Source organism: Chroicocephalus ridibundus, chromosome 15 (genome assembly GCF_963924245.1).
Source record: "Chroicocephalus ridibundus chromosome 15, bChrRid1.1, whole genome shotgun sequence".
In the NCBI taxonomy this organism is placed as follows: domain Eukaryota; kingdom Metazoa; phylum Chordata; class Aves; order Charadriiformes; family Laridae; genus Chroicocephalus; species Chroicocephalus ridibundus.
Genome location: NC_086298.1, coordinates 2,958,236 through 2,978,593, shown reverse-complemented (window position 1 = coordinate 2,978,593; position 20,358 = coordinate 2,958,236). Strand labels below are relative to the sequence as shown.

Here is a 20,358-nt window from a genome sequence, read left to right as displayed (position 1 = left end):
CCAGCGAAGCAGAGCCCCCGGCAGCACCGGGTCTCGCCCACCGGCACAGCGGCGAGGATGCTCGGCCTCTCGCTCAGCTCAACCACGCTCACCGTGAAGGACGGGGACAGACCCAGCCCCGCCAGCCTGCTTTGTTTAAAAATAGGGAGCAAAGCATTAAAAAAAAAAAAAAAATTAAAAAAAAAAATCTTGCTATGCAATGGTAGGTCGGGGTGAACAGCGTTCTGCTCTCTTCTTAGATGAGGGAAATGAGGTTTCTGCGCTCACGTCTGTCCCCCAAAACGCCGCCAGGGTTGACAGGCAGGAGCAGGGACAGACCCTTTCCCTGCAGACCCTCCCAGATGCCAGAGCATCCCAGCGGAGGACGGCTCCTTCCTCGTGCTTTGTGAAGCCCCGAGCCTGCAGGACCCCGAAGGAGCCCAGGACCACGAAGACCGAGCCCCCACCACCCAAAAGCCCCCACGAGCCAGCCGATATCCAGCACCTCTCCAAAGGGGCTCCCGAGCTTCCCTTCCCAAACAAGGCTCAAAGAAAACCAAACCCCGGAGGAAGGAGCGATGCCGTAACGCCGCAGTGAGCCGGGGCGCGGGCTCCTCTCCCGGGATGCTGAGCCGGAGCCATTCGCAGGTGGTGACGGTGGTACCGCAGCCAGCATCCCTCGCCCGCACAGGCACCAGCCCCACTACAAGGCAGGGGGACTACAAGGCCAAGATGAATGTTATGGAGATATATATATATATATATATATAGCACATATTGAACACACACAAAGAGCTCTGGTTCTCAGCCGGGGCGGGGGGGAAGGACGTTACGTCAGCCCCCGCGGCGCAGCCGGGACCTCAACCAGGAGCAGATGGCGGCTCCCCCTGCGAGGAATGAGGAGACTTTTGGGAGCCAGCCCTGAGGCCAGGGGTGGGGACGGCCACCCGGAGCTGCTTCTCACCCCCAGCCCTGTCCTCTCCCCGCCGGGACCCCTCCGTCTCGCTGGAGGCAAACCGAAAATTTAGCTTGGGTTTGAGCGCTGGCAGCTGGAGCTGTGTGCGGGCACCAGGCTTTGCCCGGGAGAGCAGCGAGGCTTCCGTTCAATATTCCCACGAGGGCAGGCAGCGGTTTAGGCATTAACAGCGCACAGCCCAGTTCAAACTGTTTATTTTTCCGCGGGCACGATGCGCTATTATCTAGTTCAACTCCCTGGTAAGTTTATATGATCGTAAACCCGCAGCACGCAGGCGATCCATTACCCTTCTTCTCTAGAAAAAAAAAAATCTTCCCCCCAAGGAACAGCACTTTTTCACCTTTGAAACCCTTTTCCAGCACGCTAGAATTCAAATCTAACGATTTCCACCTATTGCACGCAAAAAAACAGAGGGGCAAGCAGCGCTAGCGTCCCTGGTACACGGCAAGAAGGAGCACCGCGGTCCTTATCTGCTCTGCGCGGTGACACGCGTGGGGACGTGGGCTGCCGGAGCCAGGCCAGGGCAGGATCCAGACCTGCTGGCACCCCGAGAGCAGGCACTTAATAAAAAAAAAAAAAATTCAACAGGGAGAGAGAGTTTTTAGGAAATGAGGCTCCGTACGGCCCACTGCTCGCGGAAAGGTTTAAGATTTTATAACTTGGTCTAATCTGGAAGGATTTCTCACGGGGCTGCTGCCAAGCTTCAAGTCTGTGCTCCAGCTTGCGGGAATACAAATATACGCTGAAGACCGGGATCCTGGGAACCGCTGGACAGTTTTGCCTGAAATTTTTCAAATAAATCGGCACCAGACAGACATATAACAGAAAGGCTTCTCAATCCGAACAGCTCAAGTTTGGCAAAGTTAAAACACCACAGCGAAAAGCATCGTCGCGGCAGATACGTGGATGCAGCAGCCGCAGGATGGTACCAGCTCTGCGCATCCCACGCATCCCACTGTCCCTGCATCCCTCTGTCCCTGCATCCCTCTGTCCCTGCATCCCTTACGGCTTTGCCACCAGCACCGCGTGTCTGCCATCACCTCGGGAAGAAAGCGGAGGCGGGTGGGATGGCAGCATTTAAGGGGAGCAGTGTGAAAATATCCAGCCCACGCCACATCCCGAAATGCAGCGTCGTGTCCCAGGTCGGCGCCTTCTCTTCCAGACACGGCAGAGGAAAGCGGGACCACATCCCGGCTGGGGTTCCCCAAGCACCCGGTACCCGACCGCACTGAGCTGGGTGAAAACGGGGATACGACCGAGCAACCAGAAGTCATCTATCAAAAGCAAGCGATGGCATTTGTGCCACGTGCGTTTGTCCAAGGGAAAGCAGCAAGTGCTCCTGCCTCTACCCACCTCCTCCCAATTCCCGAATAAAGGAACCAGCGGATTGCAGGGTGGAAAAGGGCTCTTTCAGCTGGAAACTACGCTCGGGAAACTCAGGCTTCAGATAAGGGGGGTGTTTTTGAGCTGTGAGGGCAATGGCTCACTGCAGCCCACCCGGGAACGGGTCAGCTTTGCCATCGCTCCAAGTCTTCAGGCCACGATGGGAGATCCTTCACAATCACGTAGGAAAACGGATGCGCTCCTGGCCAAAACCACTGCACCAAATTCGCCAGGTTCTGGTGCAAAAAGAATTGCAGGGGAACGGAGAAGACCGACCCCCACCCCAGCTGGCCACCTCCCCACCCTTGGGAAGCAGCAGAGCCCTGTGGGCAACCCCACGTCCATCCTTCCAGCCCCCTTCGAATGGGCACAAAGCCCAACAGACCCGGGCTGGCTCCCCCCGCCGCCATCCTTGGGCAAAGACAACCTCGGCTAAGAGGAGCACACGAAGGACCTCCGAGATAAAAGCTGCATTGTAAAAAAAAAAAAAAAAAAGATACTGGTGGGCTCTGTCTGGGGGCTCTGGGAACTCCTGCGAGCCCCCGGCGTTTAATCGCTCGTTCTCTGCCTTCACAAGGGCGAACAGCCCCAGGGGAAGGCTGCACAGATGCGCTCTGTGATGGGGATAGAGGCAGCGACCCTGGATTTACGCCACTTTAAATGCACAATTTAGGGTCTCGTGAGGGGGGCGGGGGGGAAAACCCACCCCGACATATAATGGCCTAATTGAGGACTCCATAGGAATGATCATGCACTGGAGGGTCAAACGGAGATGACACCAAGAGTCCAAAACTGGTATTTGTGTATTTTTAAGCAATCTGACTTACAAACTAGTTAAGATGACCATCATTTTGTAAGCTTTACATACACACACACACGCACGGATGTGATCTATGTCATATAAAACATATGCTACCGTGCACACACAAACAGCACCAACGCACCGCAATTTATGTCTGATTTTGCATATTTACATTAGGTTAAACGTTTCGTTCACCAAGTCCCCACACACAGCCTAATCACGAGCACACGGCAGCGTTAAGACGCCAGATCTGAGGAGCCTTTGCTGAAAAACGACGTATTCGACATTTCGGAGTACCAGACCTCCAGGAGGATAATTTACTCAACGTCTACTTTCACCAGCCCTCGAGCAAGAAATACCATCTGCAGGAGCCAAGTGTTGCATTTTCCGATGCCACTCATCCCTTAATTAAGCAGATTTTAATTGGGCGACTCTAAGCTTTAATTAATGGGAAATCATTCGCGCGCATTCATTTTTTTGGGTCACGTTCCCAGACGGGATTTTTCTGGGTTGGTTTGGGGAGTTTTGTGTTTCGCAGGGCCGGGTCACAAGTATGGTTATTGCACTTAACGGGGAAAAAAACCAGCTCCCAGGAGCCCTGGAGCCACCAAGCTCCCGCTACACCACGGAGTTTTCCCACTTTCCCCCTCCTCCTCAACCAGAGCATCCCCCGAACGGCGGGGGGAGCTCAGCAAAGCCCCGGAGACACCCGTGTTGTGCCCACTGGGGCCAACACATCTGGGCACCGGGGACGTGACGATGGGGATGCTCAGCGGCAACCGGGGCTCGCGCAACCCCGCAGCACCCCGACCTCAGAGAAACGCTGCCAGTGCCATCTTTCCCCCCACCGCCACCGACCCACAGCGCCGCGAGGGGTCTCACTCGGGAATCCTTATAGCTCAAACCACCGATTTAGGTGCAAATTCAATAATTCAGCCTTGGGAAGGAGGCACCCAGGGCTTTGCAGCAGCGGCGGGCACAGGGAGATCAGCTCCCACCCGCTGCCGTATAACGCTCCCCTAAAAATCAACTTCTCCACCATTTCCAGGCCGGCTTGCTGCTCCGGGCAATGCACGGATTAGGGCTCAAGGGACGGCCTTGATTCAGTGCAAACACTGCTAACTTTAAAGAGTATGGGCGTGCTCCGAGGTGGCAGCTCCCGTGGGGGACAGGACACCAGGCGTCCCCATTCCCAGCAGGCTGGGGTCAATTCCCACCCATTTCTGGCACCCTCGGCCCTCCTGAGGTCGTCAGCGAGGATCCTTTGGGGAACAGCTACAAACGCAACCAACGGCGACAGCCAGGTTTCCCTCCCAGGTGGGGTCACCTCCTGCTTTTACAACCCAAAGCCCCAGCTGGGGCTTATGAACGTAGAAACCGGCCTCTCCCAAGCACGAGCCACACAAACCACCCTTCCAACCAGACACAGGAGAGGGGACGGTGCCACCCCCATGACAGGGATGCTGCAGAAATACCAACTGTTTGCTTCCCCAACCCAAGCAGAGGTCCAGGAGGCATCAACAAATCATCTAAACCCGACTGAGCTGCAGTGACTAAAGAAGCAAAAGCTGATCCCAATTTCCTAATGGATCCACCTAAGAAATGGATCCTAGTTTCCTTCCAGCCCTAAGGTGCCACAGCTGCCACACGCCGTGCCCTCTCCTCGGCTGCTGTATTCAGCAGCGGGAACGCGCAACCTCAACAAGGTCCCACCAGCTTTGAAGACCAACTCCCGGCTCAAGTCACAGAATCGCAGAATGGTTCAGGTTGGAAAGGACCTTAAAGATCATCTAGTCCCAACGTCATTACCTGCTCTCTTCTGGCACTCGCTCCCCGCTTCAGTTATTCCCCGCTTGACTTGGGCTTGCCGTACGAAGCACCCAGCGTCTGCAGGAGTGCCACGGGTCACTGCTCCGGCTTGCAATGCCGAGCCCAGCTCCAAGATCAGGAAGAGTAGCCAAGCTCTGCAGCCAGCTTCTCCTCACCCCCTGTCCCTTTCCTTGGGGACATTTATTGCAGCTGGGCTACACAGGCCTTCCTCTGAGGCACCATTGGTAGGGACTGGCTGGAGAATAAGAGCCTCAAGACCAAAGAACTGTCTCGGTTTTATACCAAAGCCTGAGAAACCCACGCATTTGGAGGTCCGCGCCCCCTTCTCTGGCAGAATCTGCAATATTTCAGTGCTTCTGAAAACCTGGCCAAGCTGGCGACCTTTAGCAACCTGGGCAGCAGTGATCAGAGGATAAAACCAAACACCTGGATGATGATCAGTGAAATCCTCCTCAGGGCTGTCCCGGGACCCACAGGAAATAAAAACATATGAGTATGAAGCTTCCTAATGCTGCTACAGGCAACCGGCACTCCCTTCCCTGTCCTTTCCCTTCCCGCACACGCAGCCCAATACCCTCAATGGAGCTACCGCCTCCCGAGTTCCTCATTTCAACCTCAACCCCCCTGCGCCTTATTCCCACACGGATTTCGCTCTAGTTCCAGCCCCTGGGATGCAATTCCCTGCTCATTTTCCCAGGCCGTGAACTGCATCGCCCCAGCCTTGTTTTCCAGCCAAGGTTCAAGTGGAGTTAAGCTCCGCTGAGATAAATCAGTGGTTTCCTTCTCAAGAACCACATTCCCACCGATGTGGGTGTATTGAAGCCGTACTCTAACCTCATCCAAACACGCGTGGTTTTGGGCAGGGGTTTGCGCAGTGAACAGGAGCGTGGGGTCACCGCCTCTGGCTGGGACCCGTGATTGTTAGCACAATGCAAATGCAGCGACGGATGGCTTGGAAACGGTCAGTGCTTCCTTCAAAATAAACATCCCTCTTTTACAGTCACTCTATTAAAGTATCCGCCGTCCCCCGCACAGCCCATCACTTCCCAGTGAAAAGTCCTAGCCCCATGCACCGAACTTTGGAAATGGCTTGCGTGGAGTTTTTGTGATGCAAACGGGTCGTAGAGGGCGAGGGGCCTGGACCCCGCTGTGTCCGTCCCGGCTGGGAGCCATCCGAGGGCTCCTGCCACAGGGAGGGACGGGACTCGGCGTTCCCAAAAGTTTTGTGAGAAGTTTCAGGACTTGGCGACCAGCTGCGGAGGGGAAAGAGGAGGGCCATGGAGACACGTGGAAGTGCCCCGGACAGCAGAAGAGCTCCAGCTGTGTTATATTACACATCAGAGAAGCCACGCACGAACCCCGACCAGTCCGGCTGCTCTGCTCCTGCGGGGAGAGGGACACCGTGCCCTGCCCCAGCGGTGGCCCTGCCACCGAGCCCCCCCAAAGCGAGACCTTCCCTGCCAGCCCCCCAACCCCACCCACCGCTCCCACGGCGGGTGCCATTCGCAGTGGGGGAAGCTTTTCTGCCCGCCCCCCCCCCCCCAAGCAAGGAGGGGCTGCCCCACGGCCGGGGTGCCGGGGGTTCCCCCCAACACAGCGGCACCCACCGCCGCATCCCAGCCGAACTCCGGCCGCTGGCGGGGACCGGGGGGGAGCTCCGAGCCGCTTTCCCCGCTGCGGGGGCTGCAGCCCTGGGCTAACACTGCATCCTAGCGGGGACCGCCGCGCCGAGCATCATCCCGGCCCGGGGGCGGCGGAGAGTTGGGGGGGGGGGCGGGGGCGCCGCGATGCCCAGCCGACCTCCCGCGGGGGCCGGAGGGGGGAGGTTTAGTGTGGGGACCCCCCCACTCCTTCTCCCCGGGGTCGCTCCCAGCCTCCCCCCTCCCCGTCCCGCCGCCCTTACCTGCGTGCAGCCCGGATCCCGGCTCGGGGGGGTTCAGCCCCGCCGGGCAGAGGGGCAGGAGGGCGCAGAGCAGCGCCAGCGCCCCGCAGCGCATCCTGCGCCCGGTGCCGGCCCCGCCGCATCCCGGCCCGGCCCCGCCGCCGCAGCCGCCGCCGCCGCCGCCGCCGGGGCAGGCACGGCCCCGCCGCCCCCGCCCCCGCCCCGCTCCGCCCCGGCCCGCCCGGCGCTGCGGGGACCCCCCGCACCCTGCGGGGTTTGGGGAGTTGGGGGGGGCGGGGGGGCACCCCCTTCCCTCTGCCCCCATCCCCGCACCCACCTCTAAAGGGGGAGCACGCATTCCTGACAGTGGGGCGGGGGTTAATCCCCCCCCCAAAAAAAAAAAAAAATAAAAAATCATACCCACTTCTAACGCCCCCCAGCGCTGCAGGGCTTGGAGGGGGGCCTCCCCCCCCCTCCCCCGGTGTGTGCTGAGCTGTATGGGGTAACACACACTTGTACCTCAACTGGGTGCTGCAGGGGTTAGTGACCCCCCCCCGCATCTGCTGGTTTGGCCTCCATAGGTAAAGGAGACACCCCCACACACCCCCCCAAATAACTTGCTGCAAGTGATTTTTGGGGTGCTTTGCCCCCCCCGGCATGCTGCTTCCCCCGGGGGGGGTGTCCCTGATCCTGCTCCCACAGGGTGATGGGACGTAGCAGCCTCCTGCCGGGGCGTTTCGGGGTGAGCGAAGGACCCCAACGCCCCTGGGAAAGCTGTGCTGGGCCTCTGGGCTCAACCCCCCCCTCCTTAGCCAGAGTCTGGGCCAGTTCACCCCCTTCTCGGCATTCTGTGGGTTAAATCTCACCCGGCTCAGTCCTGCCCAGCCCTCACACCGCTCACAGCAGCGTGGCAACGGAAGGTGTTCGCAGACAGACACCCCAAAAGCCAGTTTCCCCGGTCACCACCCCAGAGAGCCCCACGTCCGCGCGGTGCCCTGCACGAGCACTGCCCCACGGCAGACCCCGCTCCGTGCTACGCGCCAAACTCCCTGCTGTCACCAGCAGCACAGACCCTGCCGCCGGGGCCGCACGCTTCCCAGCACCGCTCTGCCTCGTGTGACAAAGCCCTGGGAGCTCGCAGAAGCCCTTTGGGGGGTTTTGGCTCAGGCCCACAGAAGCAGCAGGCTCACTCCCAGTCTGTTGCCAGTATTTTCTCTGCAGCGGTCACCCAGAGACCCCCCCCAAAATACGGGAACCGTCAGCGAGGGGCAGCCAGACCCGCCTGCGTCCAGGTGGGTGTCCCTTGCCAGGAGAAGCTCAAGCGCCCGGTGGTGTCACCTGGCTGCTCGGACGAACACCGCACCACGGCTGTGGTGGGAAATGGGACTTCTGTAAGCTCCTCTCTCCAGATTCCGATTGCTGCTTGATACGTGAGCCCAGCCGGGTGCCGAAGGTGCTGTTCTCACCCCCCTCTGCCCGTTTCCAGGCCCTTCCCCTGCCAGGCACTGACTCAGCTTGCCAAGGAAATGAAGGTCGGAGACACTCAAGGAGTCGTTTGCTTTGCCGCGTAGGGGACTTTATTTGTCAACAGCATGTGACGCGGGTTTGGCTTTCCTTGCTCAGGTGTAGCTGAATCCCATTGATTTCCACGGCTGTGACCTTCTGTCCCAGCAGCAGCACGTCTCCCGTCGCATCTCCTGGCTCTGTCCTGCAGCCGGTCCCTGCGGTGGGACGTGCAACCGCCTCGCAGTGCCGAGACCTCCTCTCCCTTCACATACCACCCTCCCACCCCAGGGGGAGGGTTTTTTACGTGGATTACCCACAGAACCAGGTCGTTTAAACACTCTCCACTCCGTGAGAAGGGAAAAACACCTTGTAGAAGGCATTTATTCTGCCACAGTGCTGTCGGCTCAGCTCAGCTTCATCTTTTTAAATGTGCTACCATTTTGCTGAATCCCGTAACGCAACCACATCCACTCCCCTCCTCAGCCTCCTGCAAGAAAATGGGGTTTTATACCCCTGGGGGTATTTCAGACTTTTGTGCAGGAGTAGCTGGACAAGGACCATGCCTTTTCCTCCTCCTTCTCCTCCTCCTCCTCTGTTTGTGCCGTACTGGGCAGAGAAAAGGCAGCCAGAAACAGAGACATAATAAAAACAGACGGAGACAAAGCCAACGCTGGGATATTCTGTTTCAGAGCAACGACAGCAAGTGGAGATGAGGATAAAATGAATAAATTACGGTTATTGATACTCTTTTCTTTGAAGGAACACAGCTCTGCTCCACCAGCACGTCCCAGGCTTCCTCGGCGAAGGGGCTGGATGCTGGTGTTTCCATCAGTTCGAGCCGCTTTGCTCCGACCCCCCCTTCCCAAACAGCCTCAGCAGCTCCTTCCCGCTGACTCCCCCGCCTCGGGAGTTCACCCCCCGCGAATATTTGCGCAGCCTTATCGGAGCCCCCCCCCCCCCTTCTCCCAGCACTGCCCAGAGCTCCTCTCAGCTACGGCCGCAAGTCACCCCCCCCGCCCCCGCAACCTTTCGTCGGTTTTCTTATTGCTCCTGCGCTTTGAATTCCCGCCGACGAACCAACGCACCCACCAGTGAGGTGCCAGATTCCCAGTGGCACCCCACCAGCACCCTACTAGGAGCCTGTGGATGTAAAAAAAAATAATAAAATATCAGTGATTCAAAACACGGAGGCACGAAGGAGGCAGAGAGTAACCTGCGGAAGCTCAGGAGAACCTTGTCCTCCCGTCTGCGTTCGCTCCCTGGGTGACCCTGCGCAATTTGGTCCCCTGGAGGTGTCTCCGTTTCCTTTTTTTCATCCAATGAAGCTGGAAACCCAGCGAAATATTTTGCAGAATGTTTTGCCGCGTGCTGAGGGACAGTGCGGCGTTGAGGCTCGTTATTCCGATCGGGCGCTTTCCGAAGGCGGTGCTTTCCACCTCCCTGAAAGCCTCAGGAGATTGACTCAGGGCTGATCGAGGGGGTTGAATTCCACTGGGACGAGCGATTCATCGCCTTGGAGGGTGCACAGGAGGGGCACCGTCTGCAAACGTGGCTGGAACAGGGAATGAGCCGGATGATGCTGGGGTTTCACGCTCCGGGGAATATAAAAGGCCAAATTACCTGAACCGCTCGAACTCGGGTGTATTCAGCGTTTCACCCCGAGCTTTCCGCATCCTAGGACAAAGACTTCAGGGAATGACCCTCAAAGGGTGGCAAGGGGAGATGAATCGGCCTTTTTTCCCATTTTTTTTTTGTTTCCCTAGAAAATAGAAAAAGCCTGAAAATGCTACCCCCTAACGGTAAAAGGAGGCGCGGGGGTGCTGTCCTGGGAAATGCTGAGCCGAAGCCCAGATTTCATCCACCGGGCTGGGAGTGGAGATAGAAGGAGCAAAAACGTCGCGGTCTCTGCGGGGAGGAGACCTCCTGCAAACAGCAGCTTTGCATGAAAAACCGGCTGTGAGAACCCGGTGGCGCTGGGGACAAGGTACAAAAAGAGCCGTTTTGTGGAGTTCCGCTCAACTCAAAAGCGAAGAAAAATCGGGTGTTTCAGCTCCCAGGTCTTGGACACGGGAGGTGCTTTGAGTCCGGTGGTGGGGATCCCTCCTTCGCCACCTCCTTCGCGCCAGGACTCAGGCGCTCCCTGAGAAGCTGTCGGGTGGGTGGTCTCACGGCCCAAAGGAATACAAACTGAAATAAGGAGAAAGAAAGAAAAAATAAAGAAGAAAACAAAAAAAAAAAAAAAGGGGGCAGAAAGCCCCCAAAAGGCTTTTAGGATTGAGAAGGCATCTGGGATTGTACGCTGGTTTTGGAGCGGCTCTGCGACACTCGTCTGGAGGGGAGAGCTTGCTCGGCCCCAGGTCCTCCAGGCAGGTTGCAGCTCCCCGGGTGGTTGTGGTGGAGCCGATGCCACCGGCGTCTCTGATTTGCATTGATTTGCAAATCTCGCACTAGTTTTCAAACCTCCCCTTGTACGCCGCTCAGACACATTCAGAAATCTCCGTTCCTCCCGTTCGTTCCGGATATCTTAAAAATTGAATAAGAATCCTACTCTTCTCCCCCGTGCTCCACTGTTGCCTCACCCAAGAAACCCAAACCCTGCCCAGACTGCAAGCCAGGAGAAGTTATTCTGCTCCACATTTTGCTAATAACTTGCTACGTGACCTCAAGCAAAACCATTTTCTTCCCATGCTACGGCCTGAACCGGTGCTCAGGAGGGAAAAGAGCTTTTCCTTGCGCGTACGGCATTTCACGCGACACCCGAATCTCAGGTGGGACCTTGGGCGGTCTCATCACAGAAAAAAGATGCAACGAGAGAGAAGAAGAAGAAGAGTTGAATACTAAAATAGACCTTGTGCTTTGAACAGTACCCAAAAATGCAAAAATGCGATGGCCCTCCCTTCTGCAGTGCTCTCCACGCGCTAATCATTTCTCTCAATTTTTTGGAGAGTCCTTGGCATCGTCCGAAGTGTCACAACAACACCCCCTGCTAAAGGCGATTCAAGCAGGGGATTTCTCCCCCTGGGAGGGAAGGCAGGCGGTTCTCCAGTTATCCAAAGAAACGAAAAGTTCCTCCCTCGTCTACCAACAGACCTTGGGTTTTTCTTCTGCTCAGTGCCAGCCTTGGGAGTAGGAACTTCAAGGTGCCCTCGGCAAGTAATATTATTATTAATAATTTTATTTGTACAAGTGCCGCAGCCTGCCCTGGGCACGTGGCAGACTCCTGACACCAATCCAACCCCACGTGCTACCGATTTCCACATCCATGCCTACCCGAGGGCCAAGGACACTTGGCGATGGGTTCAAGCTTTAACACGGGTTCATTCCAAACGGAGCCGCCCAGCCAACGTTTTTGCACGTCAGCAAGAAAACATCCCTCTGTTAAAAACCTGGAAGGCATCAAGCACTGCTGGGGTTCTCTGTAACCCTCAAATGACGCGATTTTGCTGCCTGTTGGACTCCAGGAACCGTAATCTCCGCACTGGATCCACCCTACAAAGGCAAATTTGCAACCAGCTCCCTGCTCAGCCCGAGCATCTGCGAAACCTCGACGGAAACAAACGCAGAATCGGCCAATTTCTTACGGCATCCCAATTCGGGCTCAACGAAACCCGGTTTCCCACCGGAGCTCAGGGGGCTATCGCTCAACGCGGTGGCCAAGCCAAGTTGCCTCCCGCGGGTCTCTCCGAGCCAGGCGGGAGGATGCTCTCGGGGTGGCGGGGTGGGGGGGGTGTCTCCCGGTCACTAGGCACACTGCACACACCGTCTTGGAATTTGTAAGGTTTGGTTTTTTGTTTGTGTTTTTTTTTGTGGGTTTTTTTTTTTTTTTTTTGCTAAGTTTTTTATTTTAATTCAAGGACTTTGCTTCATACAAAATGTAATTGTAGAAACAACTGCAGAATTCAAAGTTTGGCTGATAAATATTACTCAGGCAGCAAACTAGGCAATCACAGAACCTTTTTTTTTTCTTCTCCCCCCCCCCCACCTCCCCCCCGCCTTTTTGTTTGTTTTTTTTTTTTTTTGGGTAAAGTTCCGCTTGCGTTGCATGGTTTGGAAATTTTATAATTTTTAACACCGTTTTTTTTTTAAATATAAAGTTTTGCAACAAATCCCGCCTCCCCCCCTTCCCCCCCCCCCCCCGGAATTTATATCAAATATAATTAAAAATTAACAACTGATGAATACATTGTATCAAAAAAGTACGAAGATAAACATTTTCCATGCACATACTTTTTATATATATGTATATATGTATATATTTTACATGCAAACATTACTTATTCAAAGTACAGCCACTACGAGACTGGTTCTGGATGCAGAAAAACTGATCGGTGCAATTCAAGTTTGGCAACTCACTATGAGGATTCTTGGGAATATCATGTACGCGTTGGAGAGAGAGGAGAGAGAGCGGAGAGGCTGGAAATAAAAGGGAGGGGGAGGAGGGAGGGGGGATGGACAATTGCGGGTCAGGCTCGTCTGTCGCCGTCCCCGTCCCCTGCGAGGCGAGCGGAGGGTTAGACAACGTGAGCGTCTTCTCCGCCGTCTGCCCAAGGATCGGGGTGCCCCAAGGCCACCCCTTGGCTGCGCGCGTCCCGGGGGTGTCTTCCCGTGGGGCCGCGGGGAGAAAACGGGAGAGGAAGGGGAAAAGCGGAGTGAGGTGGGGCCGGGGGGGTGGGGAAGGCGAAAATGATTCAGCTACAGAAAGACATCTCTTGAGCTCGCCGGTGTGGGTACAATGTTTGCATGCACTGTCAGAGAGACTGCTTTCCCCCCCGCCTCTCCTTTACTTCCTGGAGTAAAATAGTCACGTCGTCTTTAAAATTTCAAATAAAGTGTTTGTGCCTTCATATAAGGAAAAAAAAAAAAAAAAAGGAAATAAAATGTATAAAACATTTGGTCACAATCATGCTGAAGCCTGAAACAGGGAAATCCAGCAGATAAAGCTACAGAATGGATGAAGGTCTGTCTGACTTGCGGGGGGGGGGGGGTGGGGGGGTTCGGATGTGTTTCCGAACGTGTCATCTTGTTGCATAGCCCTCCGTTTGCAAAGCACAGCCCGTACCCAGGGCGGACCTCTGGCACCTCCTTTATTCAAAGTGCACATAGATACAGAGACAGAGATAGAGACAGGAGTCAGCCTTTAGCGGAACCCAGGGATGAGATTGGCCAGAGGTTATTATTTCGTAACACATCAAAAAAAAACCAAAAAAACAAAAAAACCCAACCCAGAAAGCACAGAAGGAAACGAAAACAGGTTGAATTTCCTCAACAGAAGAGCTACAGGAGATGTGAAGAACCACCCTGCAGCAGCCCGCTCCCCGCCTGGAGCTGAAAGGCTTTTGCTGAGAGCACGAGAGACCTCCTGAGCGTTTTGGTAGCGTCCGATACCCCGGCGACAAAACGGATCACCAGGGGCCGGCGGGATCTCTACCCGTCCTAAGCCATCGCCTGGAGAAGGTTCACAGCTCTGGAGCTTGATAGATCCTCTAAAAAAATTCATCTGTCCAACACTCTTCTCCTTTCTACCAGCATTTTCAGTGATGCGCTCGGCTGGCACCTCCCACCCTCCCTCCATCAGCCTTTTGCCAGTGTTCTACGCGTCCTCTGGCCGCCCCGTGCCCCGAAGGAGCGTCATCAGACCCAGGGACGCAGGGTCCGGCCCAGGCTTTTCCTGCGCTCCCTCCCCACCAGCACGTCGCCTGCGCCCCTTTCCCAGGCTCAACGTGCAGAAACCCACAGGGGCACGTGAGAAGGAAACCATCCAACACAGGAGTCGTTGCAAGAACACACAAATCTCATCCCTGAGAATCAGAGTTAGAGGTTTTGCTTATTTTTCTTTTGTTTTTTTTTTTTTTTTTAAACCTTTTCTTAGCAGGCAATAAAACCAAGACCCCTCTCCAACTGCCCCTCAACACCAGTCGTGCGCCCGCGGCACGGGGCCAGAGCTCTCGCCGCGGCCCAACTGCGACCCGACACGCCGAGTGAAAGGCGCTGCTTCTCCTGCAGGAGCATCTCTGCCGATGCTGTCCTTTCCCGCCCGCGTCTCTCCCGCGGGACCTCACCACCGGTCAACGAGAAAAGGCCGGTTTCGTTTGCTGCCGTCACTCCCCTCCCACCGGCAAAAGCATATTTTGAAAAAATAAATAAATAAAAAAAAACCAAATAAAGGCCAACGAAACCCGAACCGACCCCAAAGCGTGTTTGCCTTCCCCACTGTAAGCTTCCAACCTGGTCCTGGAATACGCTGCCCGGTAACGCGAGGCGGGGCGGTGGGTGCAGCACGGACCCTGCGGCGGGACGAGCGGCTCCCCCCATGGCCCTGCCCTCCCTCCCCTCCTGCCCTCCCCGCGCTCGCCCCGGCCATCGCAGCAAGAGGTTGCATCGTCGCTGTGAAAGATTTCAAAGGTTAGGCACTTAGTAGTGAACAACTGGAGCATTCGGTAGAAACGGTGGGACCTGGAATGACAATTGGACTAATTCTCTACATAAAGAGTATTTTTTTTTCTTTTTTTTTTTTTTTTTTTACTGTACAATTTACAAAAATGCACACAATGAAAAGTTAAAGTTCTATCTAATAGCTTGATATAAAACCAATAACATTTCTTCTTCTCACGCCTACACTTTTTCCTCTTTTTTTTTTTTCTGGATTTTTTTTTTTTTTTAAGTTGTTTTTTTTTTTTTTTGCTAAATCAAGCTTATATTGTAAACAAGACAAAACAGTGAGGGCGTGTTGCGGTCGACAGGAGAGAAGGGACGGAAAGAAAAGTCTCAGCAGCAAGGAAACAGTCCTTACAAAGTAGCTCGCTTGTGGCTTTGTCGTGTGTCAGAGTGAAGGACCCGACGCGGTGAGTAAAATCAAAGAGATCCACAGGGCAGCGGTGGCAGGGCAGAGTCCCGGCTCTGAGGGGTGGCGCTGGCTCCGCCGCCAAGGATTGCTGTGGCTGAACATCAAGTCCCAATGGACCGTCCTTTGTTCCAGTCTGCGTCTCTCCTCTCCCAGTTTCTTGGGTAGATCTCTTCCTTCTTAGCGGTCAAACGAGATAAAACGCGGGTGCAATCTTTGTTCCCGGATTGTGTCCGTTTGCAACCCCCGACTCCCACCCTGACCGGGGGAAAGAGTAATAGTAATAACAATAATAATAAATTAATTAAGAAAGAGCCCAACAAAACCTGCGCCAATCTCGAAAAGGATCGACAGTCTGCTTTTTCCGCCGTGGGAGGTTTGAGGACCGCTCTTCTCTCGGCTTCTCACGCGTGTCGCGGATTTGGCATCTGCTGCGTGTCTTTGAACCAGACAAGGCAGTGGGGAGGCGGGCGAGAGGGGGAGAGAGATGCGCTCCCTCCCCCACCCTTCCCCTGAGGAGGGAGCCTTCTTCCTCCATTTGTCTAGTGCAAAAAAAAAAAAAAAAAAAACAAACCAAACCAAAAAACAAAAACCAAAAAGAAAGAAAAAAAATAAAGAAAAAGAGAAGAGAGAGGCTGCAGGAGTGTCTCCGGCCTCGGGGGCAGAGCAGTTCTCGCGTGGGAGCGCACAGCCTTCCAGATGATAAAACTCATCGATTTTAAACGCGCACACCTTGAAGGGTTTCGCCACGCCGCTAGCACCAGTCGTCCTCGTCGGCTTCGTGGTAGTAACTCCGTCCTCTGGTGCCAGTCCCGGGGCCCGTGTTGAGCCCCAGCGTGTAGTGGTAGCCGTTGGGCACCCTGCGGATTTGGTGAGACTGGGAGGTCAAGGAGGAGACGTAAGAAGTCCTTGAGGACCGTCCCGAGTTGGTGGCCACCGCCTCCTCGAAGGTGAGGGTGTCCTCCGGCACGGCGCGGTAGGGGCTGTCGGCGTCCTCGCGGTGGCCCAGGTAGGGGTCGGAGCCGATGCGGGCCACCGCCGGCGGGGGCGGCTGCTGGTCCCCGCGCAGCAGCGCGTTGTGCTCGGACAAGCCGCGGCTCAGGCGTCCCGGGGAGAAAGTGGGGAGGCCGGTTTGGAAACTGGTGAAGTGCACGGGCGAGGAGTTAGCGGTCTTGTAAGTGATGCTGGGACGTGGGGTCAGGGGAGTCTGTGGGAGCTGCCTCCGACCCCGGCATGGGGTACTAGCACCAGATGTCGACAGCAAGGGGCTCCCATTAACTGAACCACTGCCCTACATAAAAATTGGAACAAAGCAAATCAAAAAATAAAAAAGGGAAACACCAGACGAACACAAAGGCAGGCAGGTGTAAAACAGAAGGAGAAGCAACAGGAGGGAGAGACAAGTCACAAGAGGAAAGAAAAGCAAAAAAGAGAGAGTTTAGACAAGCACAGTCAGGGGAAGGAGGTTCTCGAGAAATCAGTCAACACGAGATGTAAAGGGCCGGAGAACTAAAGTTCTGCGAGCGGTAAATAAGAACAGAAAGGATCAGAGCATCGGTAGGACGCAAACTGGCAGACGGCTCCAACAGAAGGGGACACTGTCCGGGGGGGAAGGCACCCGCGTCATACACAGGCTGGACATGCGCCTTACCTGAAACTGGGCGGGGAGCAGCGCAAAAAACTATGGTGTGTTGTGGGGTTTGTTTTTTTGTGTTTTGGTTTTTTTTGGCAAATACAGTTTTGCAAAACAGCGCACTCTGCTTTAAGGGAGGATTTTTGCACAACTTCCCCCCGCCGGCTGCGAAGGCTGATGTTTGGGGATCGTTTTCTGTGGGCAGAACTGGGTGATGGGGAAGGAGGATTTTGGGGGCAGACCGGTCTCTGGGAGTTTTAGGACTGAAATGTATTTTGATTAAATAGGCGCTCTCTGAAAAAAACAACAAGGAAAAGCTTTTTTGGACGGCCTTTAACTATCAAGTCCCTTAAAAATGTGTTCGCCGCCTTCTCCTCTGTAATATTGCGCATCTGGTTTTTCAGTGGTAGAAGAGCCTGGCAGCTGCCGGGGTTACTAATAGTGACACGTGGGAGTGAGCTAAACTACAGTAAGTTAAAAAAAAAAATGCCATAAGCGAAAGGAACGAGCCCTTGTTTTGGCATTTCTGTTTACGTTCTCCCAGGGCGGTACACGAAAAGCCCCGCAAGTGCATTTTACAAATCCTTCAAGTTCCAGAGAGACAGGGAGCATTTTGAAATTCCAAGAAGTTTCATCTCGTTTTAAAAATAAATAAATAAATAAATAATATGTTTTTCCCACATTCATCGCGAAATGGGATTTCTATTTAACAATTCACCTGCACTGAAAAGGAAACTGAGGTAACCCACAGAAGATGCACCACATTTCTTTGGGGGGGGGGTGTCAAACACCGCATTGTGAGTTGACCCACAATAAAACGTTCGTGGCTTGGTTTTCTCGTCTCTTCTTTTTGCATTAAAAAAAAAAAAATAAACCCAAACCAACTCCAAAGGACCTTTTTTTTTTTTTTTTTTTTCCCCCCCCGAACCGAACCTGTCCTGATTTTTGGCTTGGCTCTAGCTGGGATGGAGCGACCTTGTTGGCAGGGTGAAGCTGCCCAGGTTGAAGGTACCCGCGTCTCCTTTTTGGTATATTCAGGGCTCCTGGGAAGAGCTGCGTCTCCCAAGGAGAGGGACCGACTAACAAAGAAAATACTTGAGAGTTAACAACAAGCACCTCCTTATGGAGCCAAAATCGTGCAGGAAACGGACTGACGGAGCTTCTCGCAGACACCTTATTAAGACAAGGGGCTTCAGCTCATCGGGACAGAAGCGATATGCTGCTTTGGCTATTTATTTTAATCCGTTTTGGGTTTGTTTTTTTTTTCAGAACAACCAGGGGATGTATTAGCAGCTCCACTCGGAGCAAACAACACGCGAGTGGAGAAAATACATCAGGCTTTCTGTGCCTTGCCTTACTAAACCCACACGGGAGGACAATACGGACGTGAGGGGAACTGGGGAAACAGGTTTATACAGGGCAGCTGATGCCCTAACGCTGATGGTCTGTTAACTACGGGAAGGTTTTCATGTTTTAATTTAAAAAAAAAAAACAAAAAAACCAAATAAAAACAACAAACAAAAACATGTGATATTTGAAGTTCTAGTAAGCTGAGCGTGCAAGAAAGGAGAGACACCATGTTAAAAATTAGCGCCATGTTCCTGCCTCTCCAAGCAGAGGGAGAAATCAAGAAATGGAAAGACAAACTCATCTGAAAAACCAGACACGGGCCAGTCGGGGACCGCAGCAACGAAAGAGGGAGGAGACCTGTTGGGCTGCTCTTTCTATGGCCACACGCAGCATCAGCCCTTAAAGCGATGTCCCGTCCGGTCCCAGCTGAGGAGGACAGTGCAAAGCCTGTCCCGTGCCCTGGGTGTCCCCAGCAGCCCCTGAGCACTCAGCGCAGCTCACGGCCTCTGCTGCTGCAGCCTGGATGCTGCTAAGGACCACGCGGGGACGCAGAAAGGCACGGGCCAGGGTAAGGAGACCAAAAACTGCTTCATTTTGCACCTAGTGGGACACTCCGAAGCCTCGTCATTTAAATCCTTCCCCTGGGCTCTAACTCTGGCTGTCTGGAGTCCCCCATACTGGGTTAGGTTGGCTTGTACCGCCATGGTAAGGATTTTTTTGGCAACCACCAAATGTTTGTGCCCGGGGCAGCAGTAGGTGCTGGATCAACACAAGCAGGGGAACGGTTCAGCTCAGTTGCCCAAGTCCCACTCCATGCTACCAGTCTGCCTTGGCTCAGATACGCTTTCTCCACCAGCATCAACAGCTGTCAGTTCTCAGGTCTCTCATAAGCCCTGGTGGAACCATAAGCGAGAGTGTCCTTGGCAGTGGGGTCTCTTCGAGATGTCTGGAGTCATTCACTCTCTAGGTGGCTACTAATGGGTCACCAAGTGACATTTCCATCCCTATTTTGCATGTGAAGCAAACGCAGGACCTCAATGGCTTTATCCATCCCTGAAGGGGTTCAAGGCCAGGTTGGATGGGGCTTGGAGCAACCTGGGCTGGTGGGAGGTGTCCCTGCCCAGGGCAGGGGGTGGCACCGGATGAGCTTTAAGGTCCCTTCCAACCCAAACCATTCTGTGATCTCCTACTGCCTGGCCTTCCTTCCCCATTCAGTCTCCTTTATTTTAAGCGAAGCATAGAAAAGGTGCGTACATCCCTGGAAGACCTTAGGGCTCTTTTCCCACCCTGCATCTCCTCACCTGTCTGTGTGGACCTTGCTCCGGCCCTCCGTTGGGTGAGGTGGGCCTGCTCTGATCGGCAGACTTGGGCTGAGAACGGTCCCGGCTGCCGTAGCGGTCGCAGGAGTAAAAGCGCTGCTTTTCGGAGGAGGAGGAAGAGTGCTGCTTCCTCTCTTGGGACCGGCCGCGTTCCTGCTTCTTGTCCTTGGAAGAAGACTCACCAGACTGGGCCACTGAAAGAATAACATTGGTTGGGGGTCACCAACGTGAAAGGAACTCCCAAGTTTGGGGCAGGGAGGTCATTCGATGCAGACGGGACCCCAAATCACATCAGATGATGCTGGGCATCCTGAAGGGAGGAGGACAAGGGACAAATCCTTGTTTGTAAGGCGCTTACCAGCTTCTCCATCGGCCAGCTGATGCGGGGACCTGTCCAAGGACTTCTGCTTCTTCTCTTTCCGCCGGTGGCAGCGGTGGTGATGGTGGTGATGCCCTTGCTCCGGCGGCATGCGCTCCAAGGAATATTCATAGAGGTGCATGGGGTGAGGGCGCTGCGGGGTCAGCGTGGAGACGGAGCGTTTCATGGGGCTGGTGTCCGGGATGGGCTGCAAGGCAGACGGAGGGACATGGAGAAGGGTGAGGGCAGGCGCTGCACCGTCCTCAGCTGCTTGGTTCCCAGCATGGGGAGGGTTATACAGTAAGAGAAAGGGGGAAGGACGGGAAGGAGAAAAATGGTTAACTGGGTAAAACTGGAATGGGCAGAAGGACTTGTGGAATGGTAGGTTGAGTGCTCAATTTGAGGAGCAAACGTGATCTCCATTTGCTGAAATGGGCTTTGCTTTTAGCAGAGTGCCAATCCACAGGTACCACGGGCGCGGAGCGAGATGCAGCACTTC

At 54.7% G+C, this 20,358-nt stretch overlaps 2 protein-coding genes across 15 annotated transcripts in view; both read right to left on the bottom strand.

Moving 5' to 3' along the window:
- COL27A1 (collagen type XXVII alpha 1 chain) overlaps window positions 1-7,049 on the bottom strand; it is a 104,553-nt gene extending 97,504 nt beyond the window's left edge. For all 6 annotated transcript variants that reach the window (XM_063353225.1, XM_063353229.1, XM_063353227.1 and 3 more), the window contains exon 1: window positions 6,874-7,049. In XM_063353225.1, coding sequence (XP_063209295.1) covers window positions 6,874-6,967 — 94 coding nt within the window. In that variant the 5' untranslated portion in view covers window positions 6,968-7,049. The remainder of the gene's footprint in view (window positions 1-6,873) is intronic.
- A 7,127-nt stretch (window positions 7,050-14,176) lies between these two features.
- The window catches only part of CACNA1B (calcium voltage-gated channel subunit alpha1 B), a 311,383-nt gene continuing 305,201 nt past the window's right edge, over window positions 14,177-20,358 (bottom strand). For 8 of the 9 annotated variants that reach the window (XM_063353296.1, XM_063353297.1, XM_063353299.1 and 5 more), the window contains 3 exons: window positions 19,860-20,067; window positions 19,484-19,695; window positions 14,177-16,490 (listed from right to left, as the gene is read on the bottom strand). In XM_063353296.1, the coding sequence (XP_063209366.1) occupies window positions 15,954-16,490; window positions 19,484-19,695; window positions 19,860-20,067 (957 nt within the window). In that variant the 3' untranslated portion in view covers window positions 14,177-15,953. The remainder of the gene's footprint in view (window positions 16,491-19,483; window positions 19,696-19,859; window positions 20,068-20,358) is intronic. The other variant, XM_063353305.1, reaches the window with a different exon arrangement.